The sequence below is a fragment of the Nicotiana sylvestris genome, chromosome 4, assembly GCF_000393655.2.
Source record: "Nicotiana sylvestris chromosome 4, ASM39365v2, whole genome shotgun sequence".
In the NCBI taxonomy this organism is placed as follows: domain Eukaryota; kingdom Viridiplantae; phylum Streptophyta; class Magnoliopsida; order Solanales; family Solanaceae; genus Nicotiana; species Nicotiana sylvestris.
In genome coordinates this window covers 96290589-96315877 of record NC_091060.1, presented here as the reverse complement: position 1 = coordinate 96315877, position 25289 = coordinate 96290589, and the positions used below count along the sequence as shown (strand labels likewise).

Below are 25289 nucleotides of genomic sequence, written 5' to 3'. Positions count from 1 at the left end.
AACAAAAGACGCTATAGTTTCCCGCTATTTTTAATTCAAATATAGCGTCTTTTAAAAGACGCTATACTTAACTGGCCAAACGATCGTTAAGGTATAGCATCTTTCAAAAAAACGCTATATATATTTTGGTCACTAAATTTTTTTTCCCATATATTTTCGTTTTTTAAGTCCAAAAGAACCATATTTTGGTTGGACTAGCTCAATGACACACTTGATGGATATGCAAACCTAAAAGCTAGACATTTATTGTGTTAACATCATTTGCTACTTTAATAATTTTCTTCATGTCTAATGAATGAACAATGTTTTATAGTACACAATTGATGTGATATGAAGGGTATAGTCATCACTGCTAGTCTGCTACATAGCTTAATTATAGGGTCATTTTTGTTAAATGAATATTAAATATGGATCAATTTCTAAAGTAAAAGGTAAATTTAACCCTTTTCCCATATATAAGTTGACACTAGAAAACGAAGGGGGGAAATGTCACGCTGCTAAAAAGTGCTGTGGCATGAGCTTCACCTCCAAAACCCAACAACTCTTGGCTCTTCTCAACTCTTGTTCTTCTCTTAAACACCTCTTCCAAATCCATACTCACATCATAATCTCCGGACTCTGTCAACAAACTTCTATCATCCTTAAAATCGTCAACTTTTTTGCATCTCATACCCCTATAAACTCAGCTACTTACGTGGGTCTTGTCATCAAACAATCCCACAACTCATCTAATGTGTGGTGGAATATCCTCATTAGAAATTATGCCACGTGCAACAACTGTTCACATAGTGAAGCCATTCGTGTTTTTGTCGAAATGCGGCGGTGTGGAGCTGCTTCAGATGAATTCACATACCCTTTTCTATTCAAAGCTTGTTCGTCCTTTTTGGGTCTGAAAGAAGGGAAACAGATTCATGCTGAAGCAATCAAGATCGGTTTTTGTAACAACGTTTATGTTCAGAACACTTTGGTTCATTTTTATGGATCTTGCAAGAAGATTGTGGATGCATATAAGGTGTTTGTTGTTATGTCGCTGAGAACTGTTATTTCTTGGAATTCTACGATTTCGGCTTTTGTAGAAAGTTGTTGGTTTTACGAAGCGGTTGAGATTTTTCGTGAGATGAGAGAATGTCAGTTCCAACCGGATGAGACAACTATGGTTGTTTTGCTCTCTGCTTGTGCTGAGTTGGGTGACTTGAGTTTAGGTAAATGGATACACTGTCAAGTGATTGAGCAAGGGATGTTTGTGAATTGTCAATTGGGAACTTCCCTTGTTGATATGTATGCTAAATGTGGAGCAGTAGATTATGCTCGTTTGATCTTTGATAGGATTGGTGAAAGAAATGTGTGGACATGGAGTGCGATGATTCTTGGATTAGCACGGCATGGATTTGCAGTAGAGGCCATGGAACTCTTTAGGAAAATGAAGGATTGCTCTATGAAGCCTAACTATGTGACCTTTCTAGGTGTGCTTTGCGCTTGTAGTCATGTTGGTATGGTAGAAGAGGGGCAACGTTTGTTTCGAGAGATGGAAAGTGTCCATAGGATCAAACCTATGATGGCACATTATGGTGCCATGGTAGATATCTTGAGTCGTGTTGGTCGTCTTGAAGAAGCGTACAAATTCATTGCGGACATGCCTGTTGAGGCTGATGCAGTTATATGGAGGACACTACTGAGTTCTTGCCACATTCATGATATTAATGACTATACTGGAGTTGGAGAGAAGGTCAGAAGGAGGTTGCTTGCATTGGAGCCTAAAAGGAGTGGGAATTTAGTTATGGTAGCAAACAAGTATGCTGAAGTTGGATTATGGGAGAAAGCAGCAAAATTGAGAAGAGGTATGAGGGTCAGACGATTTAAGAAGGTGGCTGGAGAAAGTTGCGCGTCAATCTTCTAGATTCTATGGAGATTATTCTCAAGTTGCTAATGAGGAAGTTTTCTTGTTCCTAAACAAACACAGTTCACATCAACATGGTTAAAAACAAGATGACTGGTCCAATCAATGACTAATTCTTCAACATGCAGGATGTTGTAAAGTATCTCTTGAACAAGGTGGCGTCGCTATGACAATCCCTCTCTGATGAACCAGAAGGGTTATTGACCACAGTACACTCAGAAGGTTGATACGTTTGACTTCCCTGCCTAAGCCTTCACATCCAAGGATGCTGTCAATGAGAATTATCTGATTGTGTCCATTGGAAGATGTCATATTTTCCTCTGTTTCAGTTGATGCAAAAATAAATGGATTTTGATATTCTTAAGCAACCACCATTACATCCTCTAATGTATTGTTTGATGCTATCAAACTGAAATATGAGAGAGGTGTTGAACCTTTGGATTTTCTTCTTGGAGGCAGAATCACTCAGCCCACCTGCAGAAGATATAATCATGTAAACAGAACTCATATAGTCGTAGACGATCATCCCTACTAATTGAGACATAGTAGAACCCAAGTATTGTTATGATTACAAACCAATTGAAAAGGAAGAAAAGAATACATAATAACCAATCTGTAAATCTCATGTCGGCTACACTCACTCACCTTGGAGCTGAAAGCCCAAGGTTCACAACTAAAACAAAGCAGGGGGAGCAGCTCCAGTAATCCATGAACCCAGTTCTGTTTAATATTTATTGTCTACAAGATGTAAAAGCTGATATATACCACCACAAATTATTCATATCCATTACAATCACTTAAAATGATCTATTGGATTGGTTTGACGATGACGAAGACTTGGCTTTTGCAAAATCAACAAGATCTTTGAACAGTGCGTCCTCAGGTTTCTCTTGTTTGGATTGCGACGAAGAGTTGATGGAGAGATTCTTTGTTTGTCCAACTACGCTATCATAAGAACTCGATCCACCACCAAAAACATTTTTCTCAAAGTACTGCTGTCTCTGATTATATCTGGCTGGTGGTGGAGGGAGTGTGGTAGGAGGAGGAGCATCCCAAGGTGCTGGAGGCAAGTGATCAGCAGATTTGGCTTTTGTATCAGATTCGCCATTGTTGCTTTTTCCAGTAAACAAGGATGCAGTGGGGTTCACGAAATCATCATCAGCTGTTGGGTTTAGCAAATCATCCGAAGGGGGTGCGGATGAAGAAGGCTTGGGACTTGATCGCGGGATGGAGCTCACATTGTTTGAATTAGTTGAGACAGCAATAGGTGAGGATCCTGCTGTTCCAAAAGATCTTTCAGATTCAAACCTTTCACCACTGAGATAATCAACCATTCCCGCATCAGTAGAAACTGGTCTCCTTGATGAAGGTGGGGGAGGAAGAGTAGGGGTAATTCGCATAGGTTCACTCTTTACATCAACAGTCTTCCGCCCCTGTGCCTGCGATGGATCCTTTGAAGATCTGTAACACGAGTGATGGTAAAAACACATCAAGAAAAGGACGAGCAAAGCCAGGGACAACACCACCAAGAGGATACCAGTAGAGATTTGACAAAACACAACCAAATGTTTCTGCGCTTTTTGAAATCCTTGAGTAAATTAAAGCACAAACCTATATCTATGATGGATATAAAAATAATTGGCACTTGTATCTTCTCTTTATCGTACCAATTTTAATGGATGTCCAAATCATTGTCAATTATATATACTAAGGGAAGTACAATTTCATACTCGGTGCACAAAAATTCTCACTCAATGAGGATTCTTAGTCTAGAAATAGAATTGTGCACATGACAGCACACAGATGAATAAAGTGGATTTACACCAAAACTAGACTGCACGTCTTTTAAGCATGACAGACCAATATCAATCTGCCAAGCTCTTGCCCTTGAGAACCCAGGAAACATTCTACCAGTACTCAGAATTTGACAACATTATGAAGTTATCATCACACCACCAGATGCAGAAGTAGGAAATCTAGGTCGAGAAAAGAAATTAAAGATTCAAGAAATAGGTACGACAAACTCTTGTATCCCAAACTTTCCCCCACAAGGCCTTTGCCCCTGGAACTTCAAATGGTAATATAATCATCAGCCCATTATTCCATTAAAAACCATAAACAGGAAATGAAACTCATCGTTTCCTCTTCTTTATCTCCCAATTTCCTATTAAGCAACAGCAAATGTTTATGCTGGTGGAAAACCAAGAATCAGAAGCTTACTTGATGTGGAGCAAAAACTTCTTCGGCTCTTTTGTGAATTAACAACTATGCATGTTCTAAACTTTGAGTACACTGATGAAATGCAGTTCCGGCTTATTGCATCACTCACCCATATAATGTTTTTGGATTCTAAGTGTCAAAATCTTTCAAGTGCTGATGGCTTATTGTAATATAAATTAGGTCAAGTACATATTGGTACAAAAATATGATTTCAGAAAATTCTAAAGAAGAATAGAGAAGCTGGTTTCCCCAGCGATCCAACTCATGCACATGAGAAATGCAGGATTTAGAGCCACAACTCCAATGGCTCTGCAACACTAGTTTGCTTTAAACCATTATTCTGTACTTAGCAAAATTCCATAGTAACTCCAACTGTAATCAAAATCCTAGGGAATCCCTTTGTAGGGGAGGTAGGAAAAAGAAAGAGATTAGATAACTATAGAGCAGATTCAGATCCAACCAGCAAGGCATACAGTCTTGGACACTTAACCAGGATAACATGGTGGCATTTGACACTAAGCTCTGATGCACTTGTTTGTTTCTAAGCCATTCTTCTGTACTAAACAGAATCTCGATAACAAGTCCCAACTGTGTGGAACTCACAGTGAATGGATAAAATGCTGGAGTTTCGCACTTTTTCAGAAGGAAAAAAAAAGAAAGAAAACTGAGAAAAGGAAATTGCACCACTATGTGCTGGAAACTCACGGAAACTGCAAGGCCAAGATGGGAAGAGTTCCAAGAAGAGTTTAAGGAGGACTTGGGAAAGTTTTGGAACAATGTACTTAAGCCCAACAAATCACTCCTAACTCCTAAGGAAGTGCCTTAAATTGTTGAAGAAAGTGATCTTGTACTAAGCTACATTCACCTATTGGATATCCATTCATCATTATGCAGAGACTCGCAATCAAGCAAACGAATCATAACAAGAAAGAAATGCTATAATGCAAAAATTACACTATTGGAAAAAGCGAAAAGCTTTGATGTTACACAAAGAAATCTTTTACATAGTGGTAAAAGCAAAAACCTTTGACATTACACAGACAAATCCCTGTAGCACTGTTAATATCAATTTATACTGAAAGACAAAACAAATAATATTAGAAGGACTACGTTTTTTCTGCTCACCAAAAATCAATCAACTAAACCTCAACCAAAATTAGTTATGATCAGCTCTACGGTTTTTCTTCTCACTATTGCTACCAAAATTTTGATGTGGTCTCATATTCTTTGATTGCTCTATAATCTAACTAAAATCCCCTTAGAAATGAAGAGCTTAGTCAGCCAAACACGCCTTACCTTCAACCTCTGAAGTTTATTGACTTTTTCACATAGGGTTATATGAAAAGTACACATAACAGCAACTGGCTAAAATCGATTATTTTCAATGTATACCAAAAGGAGAAGGTAATAGTTTGGTGAAACCCCAAGTTTGAAACAGTATCACAATTCTGGTCTCTTTTAAATAGCAACGATGGAATTAACTATCCACTGCTGCTTTATAATAAATCTTTTTTTGATAACCTATAATAAATCTAAAAGTAGGTTACCTCGGATGCCTGCCTGTTTGGCCAAGCTTCTAAAATCAGCTTATTTTGAGAAGTGCTTTTCTCAAAAGTACTTTTTAAAAAAATGCTTTTGGTGAGAAGGTGTTTGGCTAATTAATTTAAAAAGCACTTTTGAGCAGTAATTAGTGTTTGGCCAAGCTTTTGAAAACTGCTTCTAAGTGTATTTTTCTCAAAAGTGCTTTCGGAGAGAAGCTACTTTTTTCTGCTTCTCAAAAACTGCTTCTGCTTCTCCTCAAAAGCACTTTTTTTCCTTCCAAAAGCTTGGCCAAACACCTCAATTTTTGGTCAAAAGTGCTTTTGGCCAAAAAAAGCATTTTTAGCCCCAAAAAAAAGCTTGGCCAAACAGGCTATAAATGTTTAAGTGTGCTAACCAGCTAGGAGAACTAAAGCAAAAATGATCTCTAGGAATCATTTGACATAAAGTTCTTCCCAGAAAATGAAATCCAACTTCTCCTTGATGGAGAATAGAGGCAGTTGATTTATATTCTCATATCAATGACCATCTAAAGATCTAATCAAAATGCTTTTACTACATCACGTACTCTAAAGTGGCAATATTTGCAGTAAGAACAGAAAATACCCGGCAAACCCATAATTATAAAACTGAAGACAATTACTGTGCGGGTGGGGGAGAAGGAATAGTACAGCAACAACAAACCCAGTGTAATCCCAAAAGTTGGATATGGAAAGGGTAGTGGGTACGCAGACCTTACCCCTACCTTGAGAAGGTAGAGAGGTTGTTACCGATAGACAGTAACACCAACAAGATAACAAGAAAACCGAAGCGAAAGAAACAACAGGTAGTAATAGAAATCAAAAAAAATAAGAAAATGCAAGACTAACACTAATACTACTGGTATGGACAAGGAAAACGGGAGAAGGAACAGTAAAGCAGCAAAATGACCAAGCATTACCTTCGTGCTAAATGAGAGAAATCATCTTCTGACTCATCATCCTCATGATTCACATTCATGAGGGGTGCAACAGGAGTTTCTCTGGGCTGTACTGTAATTGTTGAGGTTCCATTGGCAATATCATCATGTCTACGAAGAACTCGCTGCAAATCATCATTGAGTGCCAATCCTTTACACAGCAGATCCTCGTCTCTAAATTTGGAAAGGTGAACAATGTCAAGGGGCGATCAGGAATGAAATAAAACCACAAAACCTACAGGTTCTTACACTGTGTTGTTCACAAGAATCATAACACGCTTTTGGTAAGAACGACACTGTTCGACAAGATCGACGATCACCTCCTCCTTTACGGCCTGTAAAGATGTCAAGCAATAAATTAGAGCATAAACAATAATTCATCTGGATTTTACAAGTACTGCCCAACGTAAATTGGATATAACAATGGTGATCAACCTATATGGATTTTAGCACTCAATGATGGAACATAAGATCACTTATCAAAAAATGAAATATAAACAGGGAACTCTTAGTATTTAGGCCTACTGAAAGGAAGAACAGGACTACAGTTGATCTTAGCTAAAAGGCCGAGAAAGGTAGAAGAACAGGATGCCTATATATTATATAACCATAAGGATTTAACCTACAAGATTAACCTACAAGATACCTATAATAGGCACAGAAATTTAAATATCCCAAACAACATTAAAATTAGAGATTCCTAATTCTTCCCAATTTCATGCCCAAAACTACCTTAGCATATTTGTCTTCACCAAAAAATGTTTGAAGCTTCTACTGAATTTCTGCGTTCAATGTTTCAATCTAAACTTGCCGTTTAACCTAATTCACTGCATTAACCATTTTGTCTGCCCCCATCAAAAAGTTTTCAAAAAAAAAAATGCCAGATACTTTACATTAAAGGATTTCTGAAGGTACAATTTCATTCTTTTTCTCTATTTACTTTTCTTTTATATTTCTTTGTTCTTTTTTTTTTTTTTTGGGGGGGGGGGGGGGGGATTAATCTTTATTATCTAAGCTTCTCTTTTCAAATAGTGAAGGGGTGAAAGGGAGCATTCTAAAAGGTGTAGTCCTGAAATTGTCAACTTAATCGAATACAGTCACCAAAGACAACCCAAGAAAAGAAACTCATTTGAAAATACGACCCTTCCAGTTTTCAACTTTAGTAGCGAGTGAGGACAAGTAAACACTATGAACCTGAGAAACAAGAGAGTTAAAACTAGTTCTGACCTGAGGATTTTTTGGATCCAATGCACCAAGCATCTCCGCTAGAACATCTGCTAGTCCCTCAGCAGTTTGAATCTCCGAAACACTGAAAGACGGGATACCATAAATGTCACTTACTTGAAATTACCAGTACTTTCTTCTTCTTCTTCATTTTTTTTTTTTTTTGATAAGGTAAAAGTGGTTGGGAAGCTTAAAAAAAAGGTTTGTGTTCATTGAAAAAGGAGGATGCAACATGAGGACTTCCCAGGGCTTTTCTTCTTTTGTACATTATGCCTCATTAAACAGCATAGACAAGGGACAGAAAGCATTGGAGAAAGTTGCAATAAAGTTTGAAAGCCAGATAAAAAATCCACAACACTAAGAGTACATACTCCATGAAAAAAGGATATAGCTCCAGAGGTCACAAGCAGCCTAGATGCCAATGATAACTCATTCAAAAGAAAGATGCAGTACAGTATAGCTGAATTCAGGGCTTTCCTCATATAGTACCACCCCCGCCAAAATTCGGAGTATTTATACCAATCATAAAACGTTTCCCAAATGAATGGCAATATCGAAACTGAGTTTTGATAAAAGTTGCTCTATTTCACCTGAGATTTATGGTTCACTACATTCTTCCAGTTTGAATACATGTATGAATGGGACAGACTGCAAGCTCGTCAACTTAATGTAACAGCAAAAAACAATGCATTTTTTAATCAAAAACTTCATCTTACACTTGAACAAGGTACCAATGAATGCTGAACTACCAAAAAGTACTGCCTCAGATTTTCATTTCTAGATAGTTAACTTGAGGCTACTAAAGGAGCACTTATTGACCTTTAAAACATAGGTGTCCATAAACAACAGTGGAGCACTTACTGAAAGCAGAGATGTTTCCATATTAACAACATCCATATAAAACTTAATTGTGTCCTTAAAATAAGTGAGATGTCCGTAAATAAAAATCTAAAAATTTTGAGCAGGAAGCCATGCTAAAGGGAAAAGAACAAGTTATGCAATACCTGAGTCCAGAAGGATCTGATTCAAGAGAGGCCTCAACTGCAGCCTCCTCATAAGCTGAAGGCATGTGGACTATTGGCTGGGTTTGTGGTGGTGTAAATAAAGGTACACTATTTTCCTCTCGAGGTGGAAACTCTACACCATATGCCTGCAAAGTTCATATTAAAAGCAAATACATGAAGATTTGAATGAATATATGACGGGTAATCCATCAAATTGATATATAGTAAAACTAAAAAAGATGTAGGTTGTAAGTGATATATAGTAAACTAATACCACTAGGTCCACTAATTTCCATATTGGAGGGGAAAAGGGTCTTAAAAGAAACAAATGCAAAATAACAGAGCAACTGTGACAACAAGAAGGAAGTTATAGGGAGAGTAAGGACGCTAGTTCAGTGAGCAACCCACATGATTAATTCGAACAGAATGGATACAAAATGGTGTCCGCTCTTCCAATCTACCATGTGCTTCATTAAAGAAGTTGAAAGGACATGAACAATCAACTTATTTAGGAAAAGAAACTTACCAGAAAGATCATTCTCAAAAAAAAAGGAACTTACCAGAAAACTTATTTAGAAAGAGAATTGTCAATTATGAAACAAAGTCGGTGCTACCCTAAGATCGTATGCGGAATTACTTTGCATGAAAACAGAGCAGCCATCCAAATTGTACAAAAAAAAAAGAGCAAAAAGTATATAAATAAAAGAATAAAAAGATGTATAACTATCAAATACAGAAGGAGCACTAAAAGAAACCCAAACAAGGAAAACCGTTAGTTCAGGTAAAAACTTGAGGTAATTATGAAAACATAAAAAACTGAAGATAAAGATAGCATGTACATGATGAACTCTCCCATTACAAAACCATGTCAAAAGTTACAAATAATATAGTGAGACAATGGTGATGCCAAGTGATTTCATAGTTTATTACATAGGAAACCAAAGTTTTTTGGAAATTCCTGTGTTGTATTTAGTGCCACGGCTTTAGGTTTAGCGGTCTTTCTAACTAAAGTTTTGATATCTTTCTATATACAGATAGGAATGAGTGTTCGATATGGAGGATGGACTCTAAATTTTACTTGAGAAAGGTTAACTAAATCGGGGCTTTGGTGTGGTGAATTCGGAGATCTCCTGCATAATTGCAGCCACTCCTTTGCGCATTAGAAATAAAGATACTGTTTGCAGCTTCTCTTCTGTGTTGCTTGTCTACTTAATCCTCTCGGGAAACATGGACATTCTTCAACTTGGGCTCTTTCTTTCACATTCCGATATTTGCTGCACCGATGGTTTAATCAAACTATGGTTGTTTTTTCTTTATTTCACCATCGAATCTGTCAATGTTTAATCTTAATAGAGCATTTTGCTCCAATTTGCTGGCAAAACATGCGACATGCTTTATGGCAAAGTGTTAGTGTTACTTCCTTTTACTGTGCACTAAACTCCTATTAACGAAAACCCAAAAGAAATAAAAAGGGGAAATAAAGAGAGAAAGAAGCGAATGGGCCCTCATAATAATATCTCAAGCCACCAAGATGGCCATTCTGAAAGCCATGTAAAAGCACCTTTACATTAAAAGTGTAATTGTAATAACACGTTCAAATATAAAAGCACTTCTGTTGGCATAACATTCTCTAAAACAAATCGGAAAAAAAAAAAACTAACGTATAAAACTGTAATATGCAAGTGCGACTAGTATATGTAGGAAAGTTTGAAAAAACTAAAAGAAAAAGGCAGCATCCGGATATTGATTTCCTAAGTAAACTGATTATCACTAACATGTCATAAGGACTATAAACATTAATGTTCATCAGCATAATTTTGCAATTATAACCATGAGGTCTCAGGTTCTAATCCCAGCAGAGACAAAAAACACGACGTAATTTCTTCTCATAAGTCGAAGCCTTGGTGGATAGAGTGACCAGGTACATGTTGCTGGTAGGAGTTAGCAGGTATCCCGTAGAATTAGTCAAGGTGTCGTAAGCTGGCCCGGACACCACAGTTATCAAAAAAAATTGCTATTATATAGTTTAGTAACAAAGTGGAAAAATATAATCATCCGAGAAAGTCTATACCACTCAAAACTCTTGAGCTGAGCTAGTAACACCTACATTTATAGGGAAATTAGACTTTGAAATTCTAAAACCAAACAGCTTACGATTTTTAGTCATGCAATTTTATGATCGAATCTTCTGATGCCCCAAAAATGATATGAGGTGCTCAGAATGGTCGAAGTAGTTGAATAGGAGGATTACTATGACTTTAGCCCTTGGTAAGTTTACTAGAGACGAAGCTCTCCAAAGAGCAATTCTTCTCAAAATTTAACTCAAAGGCTGCTAAGTCGGAATCCCGTTCTAACTAAGAATGAGTCATTGCCCTTCTCCAACCTGACTGCCCAACCTGAGAGCAAACAACTAATGCATTCCACTTATAGAACAGGGTTCTATGGTTGGTTCTTATTCGTACATCGTTATTCTATATTCTATCTCTCTCCTATTTTGTAGCCAATGCTGAAGCTACTTAAAGTTACGCACCTACATACTGTTACGCAACGCCTTCCTGATGTTCTTTGGAAGGGCAACGTAAGGCTAAGCAACCGATGTCAGTGCGGTTGTTGTCCGCCAATGAGGTCCCCTCCGCACGCTAGACTAGATTGTCAGTGCCGTGCGGGAAAACCAATGTCACGAGCAATTGCGGAAGCTGAGAGAGAATTGGGTTTTGAATGATGATGATTTTATTGATGAATGAAATGCTGATTACAAAAAATGCGGTGTCGAGGGGGGGAGACACCAGTACAGAAAATTGATTGCTGAAAATGTTTGATTGCTTGATCCCCTAATAATGCTTAAAAAAATAAACCAACATTACATGACTAGTCCTAATAAAGCTGTAAAAGCACACTCACTGAAAATGATGTAAACTAGCCAATGATTACAATGAAAAGGACTTAGTTTATTACAATGTAGAACTAAGTCCGATGGCAGCAACTGTCTTGCGGGTCAGGGTCTGCGCGCGACACTTGCTGTGTTGGCCTAAGCCTGGGCGCTGGTGCTTGGCATTAGGGTCTGTGCGCGAGGCGCTGCTGGAATGGGCCTGCAGCTGGGCGCTGGCGAGGCATCAGGATCTGCGCGCGCGGCATTGTCAGGGCGCGCGGCATTGTTGTCATTGGCCAGCCACTGGGCGCTGGCGAGAGGCATCGGTGGGGCGACAGAGGCGCATGCGCGCTTGTCACTTGGCGCAGCCAAGACCACGGGGCCGACCATGGCGCTAGGCATTGTAAGGCTTTCTAGGCCGCCATGGGGCGCGGGCAAGGGGTCATGGGGCGTGTCTGGAAAGCAGCCCATGACATTCTCCCCCACCTGAGTTGGTGCCGTCCTCGGAGCCTTATGATGATGATGATGATGATGCTTCTGGTGGTTGTTGGATGGGAGGTTTGCGCCCCTCTGTTCTGTGAGCTTGTTGTTGTCGCGACGCAATGATTTCATGCGGCTAACATGGAAGACTGGATGGATCTTCCACCAGGATGGAGTTTTCACCTGGTATGTGGACTTCCCAATGCGTTTGTCAATGGGCAGGGGCCCGATGTATTTTTGTTGCAGGCGAGGGTCATGGGTCCTCTCTGCAAACAAGTACCGCTTTGGGATGCATAGCATTACTTTGTCCCCTGTTTGATGTTGGGCAAAGCAAAGATTTTGTTCGGTGAATCTTTTTGCCCGCTCTTGGGCTTTGACGAGATAGCTCCGCACTATCCCCATGTTGCGCTCCCATTCGCTCGAGAAGTTGGCAGCTCGAGGAGATTTCGGCATGGTTGATGCATTCACCGTTTGCGGGAGAAGCGGTTGCTGTCCGGTAACAATTTCAAAAGGGCTCTTGTTTGTATGATGGCTCTTTTGAGAATTGAAACACAGTTGAGCAGCATCCAGGAGCTTCACCCAATGCTTCTGTGATCCGGTTGCGAAGTTGCGGAGATATTCCTCCAGCATGTCATCGAACCGGTCTGTCTGGCCATCCGATGGTGGATGGATGTCTGTGTTGTGACTCAATGTTGACCCAAAGCACCTGAAGAGATGGGTCCAAAAGTTGCTAGTGAAGCGTGAGTCGCGCCTACTAACAATGTTTTTGGGCAGGCCCCAATGTTTGACAATGTGCGAGAAGAAGAGTCGAGCTGTATCTTCTGCTGAGATGTTTTGCGGGGCTGCTATGAAAGTTGCATAGTCTGAGAACTGATCTATGACAACCATGATGGATGCAAGATTGCCGACTTGGGGCAATCCCGTGATGAATCTGAGGGAAACACTTTCCCATGGTCTCTGAGGGACATGTAATGGCTGCGAGGGTCCCGGCTGTGATGAGTGATCCGACTTGTCCTTGTGGCATGGCTGACAAGTCTCCACACGATGATGAGCGTCACCAGTCTTTTGAGGCCGATGACATGATGACTGATTGTTGCTGCGAAGGGTAGCCTGAACCTGAGGTTCATGTCTGTTGACGACCTTCTCCAACTGCATGGCCGAGATGTTTTCAGCGGCCATCTTTATGGGAAAGCATGGTATGGTGCAGGGCTTGGCCCCATTTCCTCCCATCATCAGGAGCATGTTGCCATATGGTACCGGTATGGTGTTGGTTTGCCTCATGAACTCCAAACCCACTATGATGTCGAAGTCATCTATGATTGCGATGCGAGGTCGATGCTTCCTTTGTATGGGCCAAGTTTCACTGGGACATTTGTAGCTGTTCCACCCAATGTCTGGGGTGGTGAGTTGATAGCCTTGACGCGGCCTTTGCTCTTTTGCACAACAAGACTCAGGCGCTCTACTTGAGTTGACGACAAGTAGTTGTGGGTGGCACCCGTGTCTATCAATGCGTGAAGGGGCTTGCCGTTCACTTTCAATTCGACGAACATTAGGGTTCTTGCTTGTTTAGGAGGTCTCTCGTTCATCTTTTCCTTCCCTTTCTTGGTGATTGGGACTGAGATTTTCTTAGGAGGACATGCACTGGTCCCCGCTAAGGCATGCGGGATAGAGCCAACAATTGCATTGAAGGCGCCTACCTGGTCTTCTTCTGATGTGTCTGATGCGTCTGACTCATCCTCGACAGTCTGATGAGCATTTGACCTTTATGTTTGGGCATTCATTGTTCCAATGTGCCCCGCCGCAATGACGGCATTCTGAGGGAGGCTTTCTCCCCTGATTGTTGTTGATGGATGCAACACTGTTGCTGCTGGAAGGAGGAGTCTTAGTTTTGGATGCACTCCGATCTCCCCCACTTTTGCTTGGGCCACCATTGCTGGGATGGTTCCCGTTGAATCCCCTCGGACAGACAGCTGGGGCCTGTCGTTCTGAGTTCCCAAATGATAATCGCCAAGACATTTTGCAGCTTGAATGGCCTTGGGCACGGTGTCTACCCGTTGTCTCTGTAGTTCCATACGGGCATGAGGTTTCAAACCTTCTATGAATGCGAAGAGTTTGTCTTTGTCCCCCATGTCGCACATGTTTAGCATGAGTGCGGAGTATTCGCGCACGTACTCCCGCACTGATTTGGTGTGGCGAAGTTCCCGTAGCTTTCTCCTTGCATTGTATTCCACATTTTCGGGGAAGAACTGCAGGCGTATGGCTACCTTCAATTCATCCCAGGTCTGGAGAGTATCTTCACCGGCCTTGATGGCTTCGTATTTGACCTGCCACCAAAGTTTGGCATCGCCCTAAAGATACATGGCAGCAGTCGCTACCTTTTTGGATTCTTCCAAATGGCCCACGGCATCGAAGTATTGTTCGATGTCGAAGATGAAATTTTCCACTTCTTTAGCGTCCCGGGATCCGTCGTATGGCTTTGGCTCCGGTATTTTAAGCTTTTGTGGAATGGGGGTGAGGTTTGCTGCACCCTTATGTGGTTGTCACCTCCTCAAAGTAGGCTCTGTAGGACAGCATTGACAACATTGAGCTTGCCTGTCAAGTCGTCTATGGTTTGTTGCATGGCAGTTAGTTTGTCTGCCTCTTGTTGCCGATGGGCTAAATCGTCGGCACGCTCCTTTTGGAGGTCCTCAAATTTGCCATGAATATTGGCAGTTTCGATGGATGTCGTTTGTCGGTCATCGTCAGAGTCACGACTGATGTTTGCAATGTCATTTTCTGCCTGCCGCATTCGGCGGTCCAGGTCGTCCAACCTTTGCACTAGGTTGTTGTTTTGATCAGGCACCGTATCCACGATAGGTCGTAATCGGTCAACCGTCTCTTCTAGGGATGCTAGACGCTCCCCATGATTCACCATGGTCAGAAATGGTGATGATGGCAAATGTGTTCCCTCGTCCGATGTCGAGTCTAGGCTCTGATACCAACTGTTACGCAACGCCTTCCTGATGTTCTTTGGAAGGGCAACGTAAGGCTAAGCAACCGATGTCAGTGCGGTTGTTGTCCGCCAATGAGGTCCCATCCGCACGCTAGACTAGATTGTCAGTGTCGTGCGGGAAAACCAATGTCACGAGCAATTGCGAAAGCTGAGAGAGAATTGGGTTTTGAATGATGATGATTTTATTGATGAATGAAATGCTGATTACAAAAGATGCGGTGTCGAGGGGGAGAGACACCAGTACAGAAAATTGATTGCTGAAAATGTTTGATTGCTTGATCCCCCCTAATAATGCTTAAGAAAAATAAACCAACATTACATGACTAGTCCTAATAAAGCTGTAAAAGCACACTCAATGAAAATGATGTAAACTAGCCAATGATTACAATGAAAAGGACTTAGTTTATTACAATGTAGAACTAAGTCCGATGGCAGCAACTTTGTCTTGCGGGTCAGGGTCTGCGCGCGCGTTGCTGTGGGCGCGCGCGACACTTGCTGTGTTGGCCTGAGGCTGGGCGCTGGTGCTTGGCATCAGGGTCTGTGCGCGAGGCACTGCTGGAATGGGCCTGCAGCTGGGCGCTGGCAAGGCATCAGGATCTGCGCGCGCGGCATTGTCAGGGCGCGCGGCGCTGTTGTCATTGGCCAGCCCTTGGGCGCTGGCGAGAGGCATCGGTGGGGCGACAGAGGCGCATGCACGCTTGTCACTTGGCGCAGCCAAGACCACGAGGCCGACCATGGCGCTAGGCATTGTGAGGCTTTCTAGGCCGCCATGGGGCACGACCAAGGGGTCATGGGGCGTGTTTGGAAAGCAGCCCATTCTAACTAAGAGGATTAATATGACTTTAGCCCTTGGTAAGTTTACCAGAGACCTCCAAAGAGCAATTCTTCTCAAAATTTAACTCAAAGGCTGCTGAGTCGGAATCCCGTTCTAACTAAGAATGAGTCGTTGCCCTTCTCCAACCTGACTGCCCAACCTGAGAGCAAACAGCTAATGCATTCCACTTATAGAACGGGGTTCTATGGTTGGTTCTTATTCGTACATCGTTATTCTATATTCTATCTATCTCCTATTTTGTAGCCAATGTTGAAGCTACTTAAAGTTACGCACCTACATACACATGTTGTAGTAGGTAGCATTGTACCCACTTTTTAGTTTTCATATGTCTCTGTCAGCAAATTAACAATGTGTCAGATGAGCTCTTTTGTCTTTTTACCAAAATTTATATCTAATTCTCCTTCCCTCTCTCTTCCTCCTCTCTTTTCAATTCTCTCATATACTTTCATATTCAACTAACTAAAGCTTTTTACATGGCTAGTTGTTGCTATTCTCCATAGGTATCACCATTAAAGTTTTCACAATTCCAAACTCAAAGAATAAATATATTGAAAAACAAACTAGACCCATATTGATTAGTCTAAATCAGATTAATTGCCCCCCCCCCTCCTAATAACCGACTTTGCTGTTCACGTTTTTCTCTTGCTCTTCATTGGATTCTCCGGGAAAAGAAATGAAAGAAGCAATGAAAATTCAGCAAACGCTAATCTGGAAATTTTCATTTTAAGAACGTAATTTACAGTGGAAACTGAAGTTAAGAAAATGGGGGAGGCATTTAAGAAAATGTTGAAATCTGCAAAGAATTGTTGGTGGAAATTGAAGTCAAGAAAATGGGTTGAAAACTGCAAAGAATTTGCAGTGACGCAAAATTGGATTTCCTCTCTGCCCGAGAGAGACGCCAGGTACGGTGGAGGAAAGAGTTGGATGAGTTAAAAGACAAAGAACCCATTTAATTCATGTGTCTCTAATTTGCGGACAGGGAAATATATGGAAACTAAAAGTTGGTACAATGCAAACCTACTATAGCCATGTAGCAGGTTAGCAAGATACAATATGTACACAGACATATTGCTAACATGGTTGTAGTAAGTTAGCATTATACACATAATTTAGTTCTCCAAAATGCCCATATTATTTGCTGCCACCACATTAAATTTAGGGGCTTTTATGTCCTTCTAAACTTGAAATACTAAACCCAGCTTACTAGAACTCTTTCTCCGCAGTAGCCCCTTTACCTCTCCCTCTTCTCTTTCCATAGCAACGAAGAACAATTTGCAAAATAGCAAAGTGATTTTGCAAGGTTCAGTACATACTCAGAAGAAGACTAAAGACAAAACCACAAAATAAGAATTGTATTATTTTAATAGACTCCTTGTGCATGATTGAAGAAAAATGAATCTTGAATCTGTAACATCCAATTTTGGAACAATAAATGGTGGATTCTATTGGACAAATCAAATAGACTAATTGTTGGGTATAAACAAATCAAAAAGCAAACTGACAAAATTTTACACCATAATCTGTTTACTAAAATGAAGAGACATTAGAGTAAAAAATTACTTCCATTATATTATTGTCAAGTTGTGAGAGAAAAAGATACTGGATTGAGAAGAATGGCCTGTTGATGATGGAAAATAAAGGTGTTGCTGACTTTGTTTGCCGCCATAACGTTGTAGAGGTGGGAAATGCAAATTGCAGAGATGAAAGTTAAAATGGCGAATTTTTCTGGAACCAAAAAAAATCCCCTAAATTTAATGTGGTGGCAGCAAATAACATGGGCATTTTGGAGAACTAAATTATGTTTACAATGCCAACCTACTACAACCATGTTGTAGGTTAGCAAAACCCATATATATATATACACACACACACCCTCTTCGGCCAAGCCGCTTTGTCTATTCATTGGATTGATGTCCGATAGCTTTTCCTTCTCCCCAACCGTTGTCATGTCCCGCTACTTGTGTTCATACTCCGCTGCAGAATGGGGTGTTCGAAAGAAAAGACCGACATATAGTTATAGTTGAAATCAAAGGCATTCATTAGAATTGCAATGCACATTGAGCGAGTAGTTAGTTCATGTCTTTTTGTATGAGAGATCACGTTCCATCAGTTTTTCCGTGAAGGCTCTTTTATTTTCTGGATGGAAAGCTGAACAAGAAGGGAATAAGCTCTCAAGCCTCGGAGGAGAACAATCTCTTGTGGAAAACAGGCAATTGCCTGCAAGATAAAGCGAGTCCTGGAAAGTGGAAACCACCAGGAAAATGACAAAAGCTATCAAAATAAGCCAGACCTAAGAGAATGCTAAGGGACATCAGTGAGAAAATAGCATTATCATGAACAGAAATTCTGCACAGTACTTCGATGACTGAAAGTTGTTTTGCCTTCTCTTCCTGCACGGCTGCAGCAACTTTCATTTAAGCTGTTTGGTTTGGATGGAGAGAGGGAAGCAATATGAAATCAGGAAAACTATTTTCTACTAAGGCAGACTTAATTATTTCAACCAGGATAGTGATGAGAGAGAAAATTGTCTTCCATTAGCTTTGCTCTGCACCTAGAGGTCCTAGACAAAAGGAAGGGAACTCTCTTCTTTCAGTTTTCTTTATCTTTCTTTGGTTCATTTTCCATTCCTTTCACTTTGTTTTATCCAGTTCCAAAGACATCTGAATAGAGGTCAATGTGAATTGATACCGGGAAACATATCCACTTTCTTATCTAACAGATCAATATAGAGGAGTTGATTCAGCTTCATCCAGGAATTTTTTTCTTTTTTGTGATAAAGATATCTAGGAAATTATTACCAACTGAAACTGAAAACATGAAACTTTGCTACAGCAAGGTGCTACAATAAGGGAAAGATCAACCTAGAATGCTTTGCATAAGTGGCGGACCCAGAATTTTATGCACGCGAGTTCAATAAAAAATAATTATAACCAACAATAAGGTCTGTACGGACAAGTAAAATTTGCCCGACCTTTTTTTTTTGAGTCATAATGCTACCAAAAAACGAACATCCAAAAAGTTGAGATCGACATTCTTTTTTCCTTTTTTTTCTTTCCAAAAATAGTTGAGAAAGATATTTAAAATGTTTAACAAAGACAAATTACTTTAGCTGCAAATGTTAACAATTCATCTACTTAATTTAGCAATTATACCTAAACGAATTTTACAGCTTGTAAAACTTTAACAAAAAAAAAATTCAACCAATTTGGAAATTTATTAGATTTTTTTCTTATAAAGAACAAAATTGTTAATTTACAAACAAAAAATAAAGAGTTATAACTTAAATTAAACTAATATAAAATAAGAGAGTTGATAAAGTAAACTAACTTGTTCAACGTAACATAAATAATTAATTTAGCATAAAATAATTTAAGATGAACTAGGAATTATAAATATTCAATGTCTACACTTGCATGTTTTAGCAAAATAATGTTAGATTTCACGCATTGATGACTGAACACACATGTGCATTTGTGCACATACGGTGACAAAGCACAAAAGATATGCAAGAACAAAAACTGCAAAAGGAAAAAACAGCAAACAGTTGCTGTTACAAAGTTTCGAACCCTTAACCTGCATCAAACATTGAACCTGCGCAACCATCTGTCCACGAGATCATGTTTGCTCAAGAGGATTCAATATAACATTATTATATCAAATTTACAGAATTTAACCTATATATAATACCAAAAAATTTCGACGAAGCAGGTTCATTTGAACCCTCTTGACCCTATTGCGGGTCCGCCCCTGATTTGCAAACAGCTTTAACGAAAAGATTGATAGATGCTTAAACATAATAACATGGACACAAAAGAATCACCTTCAGCTCATTATATGCAGCGTAATACTGGGGAAATTTCCCCCCTGGCCCTCCCAAAGCCTCTTGCCATGAATCTATCAAAATCAAAATCTTCTCCCTCACATTTAAATCAGGCTGCAGAGTTTACATCAACAACAATAATCGTGAAGTTATTACAGATCTCAAAGAGGTGAAACAAGTTGAGGAAACCATGTATATCAGGAAGTTGTTTACCTTCTTCTTCACAATTTTGACCATGTCCTTTAAAATGTCCCGCTCCACAATTTGCTGAAACACATTCTCTCCACAATTTTTGCTCAAGGTCTCAAGAACCTGAATAAAAAGTTCGGAGAATAAAATAGATAGTAAATGATCTTCAGTTCAAGTTTCTTTTTATGAACTTTTTTGCAACTTCAAATGGCAAATCCCATGATGAGAATGAACAACTGTACTCCCAGAATATCCACTGAATTTTTTACTGATAAATTAACTTTGTCTCGAGACATAAGCAGTCAAACATGACACATTGATAAGTGAATTTCTATTGGCAATTGTTATCGACCTATATGAAAAATGCCAACACTACAGATGTACTGAAAACACATAAGAGATATTTCAGCATAGTACACTAGCAGGTTAAAGTTTGACAACTATATTCACCTCTTGTCAGTTATACCAGTTTCACAGACGATATGTCAGAAATGAGGAGATGAGACCAGTAACATGTCAAATTTGTATGTTAAACCAAGGATAAGTGGATCTTATAAGATATGGGAAGTTCAAATTTTAGACTTGTACTTTTAAACATGATAAGAAATGGAGCTTGGGCCTAATTCAACCTCAAAAGCTAGCTCAAATATGGATCTTGGTACTTTTAATCATGAGGTAAAATTGCCCAAGACCATATAAGGAGACAAACTCAACAATTCATATATGAGAAAAGCAAGAGAATAATTTTCTGGATAAAATTTCAGCAAATTAGAATTTTGAGGGAAGATATTTCAGCAAATAAACTCTATGGAATCCTAGACAAAAAGAAATCTAGTAAAATTAAGTTCAAGTGAGATGTACTTACAAATAGGGTAAGGAGCTGTATTTTCGGATTTTTACTCCCTAAACGTTTCTTGATAATCTTAAGAGCATCCTTTGCTTGTCTGCAATTAGAGTTTAATCAGTAAGCCTTCTCAAAAAAATTAAGAGTTTAATGAGTAAGGCAGTAAGCTGGTACAAGACTACAGAAAAGCTCAACCTGGCAAAAAAGACTAGGGCAATTTGAAATTTTACAAGAAAACAAACAAGTTCAGAAGATCATAAAACAATGCAGAAATACCATTTAGGCAAAAGAAAAATCAGCAGAAATGCATCTTAAACCTTTATCAGCCAGAAAGCCTGCCTCCAACTTTTTCTTTGATAAGGTAAATAAACTGCATTAATGTTTGCACAAACAAAAGGCCCATATACAAGAAGTATACACAGTTTACCTACTTCACTGCTATCATACCCTGGGATTTCTTCTAGAGACTAAAGTAGGATGCAAAGCTGGATCACATTTCAGGCTATTTTGAAAGTGTGGTCACTCATGAGTCATGACAGCCAGTCCTTGAAACGACCTACCCAAAATGTGTGGTGAACGTAACATAAGACTAATTCTTCCATGACATCACATTGTGGGACTAAGTTTGACGGAAAATCCTTCTTACACAGTGTTTTCTTTTTTGGATAAGATATAGAAGATCCAAAACACATTTGCCTTCGATAGCAGATGTCTAGTCAAAATCCTTCTTTTTTTTTATGCAAGAGCTCAATACTAACTACATTTATAAAAATAAAAATAAAAGGACAGAAGTACAGCACCTATTGTACATCAAATCTCAAACTAATTAAAAAAATTTGCTCAAGCACCAGAACATTAAGATTGAGTAGGATTTCTGTCATCCCCACTATGTGGGCTCCCAAGGTTATAAAACTCCAAATGGCCTAACCCAAACACTAATTTGGACTTGGTCAAGCAAGAAGGCTTAGACTATTTATATCCAATTACCCCAGCTACTAAATATTAAGAATTGCACCAGTCAAAAGATAAGAATACAACAAAAGGTAGTTAGGCTCATATCAGTACCGAAAAGTAGGCAGGGCTGACATATACTATGTTACCTAATAAGGAGATCACAGCCACTAGTGCACAAGACAAAATTTTCTTAAACATAGGAAAACAGAAAATAGATGAACCATTTCGAGAAAAGTTTTTACATCGGAAGTCCAGAATGTTTCAACAGAAAAATGTGATTTACTAATAGTGGAACGTTTTCTAGGAGTGGAAAACTCCATTGCACAAATTAGCGGAAAATGTCGTTTTTTGTGTATTCTCGGAACACTTTTGATGTAGCAGTCACTAATTTTGATTGGATACTCTTGAGAGAATCACGTTTTTATGCAAGGTTCTTTTTTGTTTTGGATAATTATGATGTCCGGCCTAGCTTGCGCGCACCTGCTACCTCCCACCAACAACAAATACCATGTAAGGTTCTCAAATTTGGTATACATCTTCTAGGAGAAATTCTTACAATCACATAAATAAATTGTTAAATTGGAACCGTGATGGTCTTTTCAAACCACAAAGAGGATTAAGACAAGGAGGCCCTATCCATCCTTACCTCTTTGTCATGGTCATGGAAGTGTTAAGCTGAATGCTTAACAAGGCTGGAGCTTGAAATTGTCAAATGAAATTTTTACTCGTTAGAAAAAAGCTACTGATGGCTCAAGGACTTCCACATAGATTGACAGAATGACATATTCTATATGCAGATGACACTTTATTACTTTGTGATGCTGAAAGAGACAAAATGCAAAGCATGGTGCATACTGTGCAGTCAAGTTTCAAGACAGATAATCACTTAAACAAATATGGTCAAGATAAATACCCAGGATTCATGTTGATAATATCACAAAGCTCAATGTTTATAGCCCAGTCTGGACCAATCAGCATATCACTTGTTGCCCTTTCTGCACAAGCTGCTGCATTATTAGCCATCTTTTTCTACTTTCCACCCTTTCTTCAAATTGTTCCACCTTTGATCTCCCTGGAAAAAGAAAAAAAAATTGTTAAAAAACTGATAAATTCAAAGGTAAGAACATAAACACACCCTTTAAACACACAAAAACAGTAAATAAATCAAAGTAGAACCTCACCAAGAATCAAACTTTAACTAACCTGCAATTCAACAAATGATACCAAAGTTCACCAAAAATCAAAGAGGAAATAGATCATCAGAATTCCCAATTTCCTACCTAACAAATCTCTAGTTTCTAGAATGCACAACAAAAACATCCAATACAAATAAAAGCTTGAAGGTCCAAAAAAGAGAAGAACAAAATTGAAGCAAACCCAACTAGGAGTAATTTCAAGATCATGACTTTATACAATAAATATGAAGAAAACAGTCTCAAAGAAAGATCAAAGTAAAAGGTATCAAAATTTTATAGACAAATAAGATATGAAGCAGTCAAGATCTTGGTATAATTTACCTCTGAGAAAAATCAAATAAAAACCCACAATCTAGTCTAGTGAGAGAAAGTATATGTGTCTGCAAAGTAAACGTGTATAATACGTAGAGAGAGAGCAAGGGAGGGTGGTTTAATTAGTAGGGAGGGCGGTTTAATTAGTAGGGAGGGTTTTCGGATAAATTTAGATAGGCTAATGTAACTTGTAAGCGCGTAGTCTTAGGATTGACCACTTCCAAAAAATAAGAAACTCCACAACAAACAATTATATTGAATTGAATTGAATTGGACGAAAACATTACGATGGAGCGATAAATATTTTTTTTATTTTTAACTAAAATTCTGAGTTTTTTATTGTCTGTTTTGCCAAGCTTTTTCAAAAGTCAAATTCTTTTTTTTTTAAATATTTTTTTAATTTAAAATATTTTGCCAAGCTTTTAAAAGTAAAAAAAGGTCAGAAGCAATTTTAGAAAAGAAAAAAAAATATTTTCTCCATAAAAGCGTTGTTTTGACAAGTATTTTGAGGAGAATACTCTTAAAAGTACTTTTTAAAAATTTGGTCAAACATAAATTGTTGCTCAAAAATATTTTTCAAATTAATTAGTCAAACACAAACTTATCGAAATAAATTAATTTTTGAAACTTAGACCAAACATGCTATTAGCCTAGAAATAATAGTATCACTTGTGATAAGGAGCATTTTATTTTTAAAGTGGGACTGTGGATACCGAGTACATGGAAAATTATATTCTCTCCGTTCACTTTTACTTGACACGTTTTGACTTTTCATGACACTTAAGAAATAATAAATGAAATGTATAATTTACCATGATACACATATTAATTGATGCATATTTTATTGGATTTGAAAAAATGATTTGAAATGATTAATAAATACTGTGGTTATAACAGGAAAAAAAATTATCTTCTCTTAATATGCGTAAAGTGACAAATAAAAATATATACATGACAAGTAAAAGTGAACGGAGGAAGTACAAATGAAAATAAATATAGAAGTTCTTAAATTCTTTGGAAAAGAATTGTCAATTAAGGTAGCTTCACGACTATTCTTTTGTAGAACTCCAACTCTAGAAGTCAATGACAATTGTAATGGAAGAGTATTCAATATATATGCCCTCAATTCCTTTTTGAAGTTTCGCCCGAAGATAAAAGGCACTCTAACATGAACAATGAACCCTTGCAATGGTGTAGTGAACCAAATTTAATTAGGTTGAAGTTAATCTGGTAGTTAATGGACACTCTTTCTTGATTATGTTTTAATCATTGATAGTGAAAGTTGAAAATGGTCGACTTGGAAGCACCGGCGAAAGCAGGATTTTTGCTCTTGTTATGGATGATTGTTACCTATTATATTGTATCGTATTATTACTTTAAATGCGATATTTTGTTTTGGTTGTTACTTAAATTTTATTGTATCTTATTGTTAAATTCGTTGTAACGACGAAATATATCATTTTATGTAATGGCCGATTTGGTGTGGTGGCACCGTTATCTTGTCTTTTTCTCTCTTCTCACCCTTTATTATTATTAAATAATTTTATTTTATTGTTTTTTCTATCTTTTTTATATAATAAATTTATCCCCTATCGTAATTTTGCTTTATAATATTGCAAGTTTATCCTTCATTTTGCTGGTGCGTGATATGATGAAACAACAGCAAACGATACAATCTTATTCAAACATTGTATTAATCAAACGATACAGTACAATACAATACGATACAATATAAAACAATGTGTAACAACATTCAAACAAGGTGTAAGGGGTTCAAAAAAAAATGTTAAAAACCTAAACAAGATTGTGGCCAATGGGAACTAAACCAATAACCTTACTGTCACGACCCAAAATCCATTAAAGGTCGTGATGGCGCTGGACACCACTGTCACGCAAGCTAACACCAAATAGTTAATTAATTTCTCATTTTAATATTTCTGAAACTATATATTTCCT

The 25289-nt window shown here is 38.5% G+C and overlaps 2 protein-coding genes across 4 annotated transcripts; one reads left to right on the top strand and one right to left on the bottom strand.

Moving 5' to 3' along the window:
• Positions 1–411: 411 nt before the first annotated feature.
• LOC104230320 (pentatricopeptide repeat-containing protein At2g36730) lies at positions 412–2334 on the top strand. Its single transcript, XM_009783086.2, has one exon. The coding sequence runs from the start codon at positions 515–517 to the stop codon at positions 1895–1897; it is 1383 nt and encodes a 460-aa protein (XP_009781388.1). The 5' UTR covers positions 412–514; the 3' UTR covers positions 1898–2334.
• Positions 2335–2422: 88 nt separating this feature from the next.
• LOC104243502 (TOM1-like protein 4) lies at positions 2423–23453 on the bottom strand. Of its 3 annotated transcripts, none has more exons than XM_070172115.1 (10): positions 23343–23453; positions 22739–22897; positions 20893–20971; positions 20052–20150; positions 19839–19952; positions 8843–8988; positions 7842–7923; positions 6864–6949; positions 6597–6788; positions 2423–3358 (listed from the first exon to the last, which is right to left on the bottom strand). In XM_070172115.1, the coding sequence occupies exons 2-10, from the start codon at positions 22846–22848 to the stop codon at positions 2695–2697; spliced, it is 1572 nt and encodes a 523-aa protein (XP_070028216.1). In that variant the 5' UTR covers positions 22849–22897; positions 23343–23453; the 3' UTR covers positions 2423–2694. The 3 variants fall into 3 exon arrangements, with proteins under 3 accessions (XP_070028216.1, XP_070028217.1, XP_070028218.1); XM_070172116.1 differs by lacking the exon at positions 23343–23453 and adding an exon at positions 23029–23335; XM_070172117.1 differs by lacking the exon at positions 23343–23453 and adding an exon at positions 23007–23096.
• Positions 23454–25289: the final 1836 nt, after the last annotated feature.

Excerpts from the sequence above, each read along its gene's own strand:
- LOC104230320 (XM_009783086.2), top strand. The coding sequence starts at position 515 with ATGAGCTTCACCTCCAAAACCCAACAACTCTTGGCTCTTCTCAACTCT.
- LOC104243502 (XM_070172115.1), bottom strand. The coding sequence starts at position 22,848 with ATGGCTAATAATGCAGCAGCTTGTGCAGAAAGGGCAACAAGTGATATG. Across the intron at positions 8,989-19,838 it reads CTGCATATAATGAGCTGAAG|GCATATGGTGTAGAGTTTCC; the intron begins GTGATTCTTTTG and ends TGAACTTTGCAG. Across the intron at positions 3,359-6,596 it reads TTCTCTCATTTAGCACGAAG|ATCTTCAAAGGATCCATCGC; the intron begins GTAATGCTTGGT and ends CTCGTGTTACAG.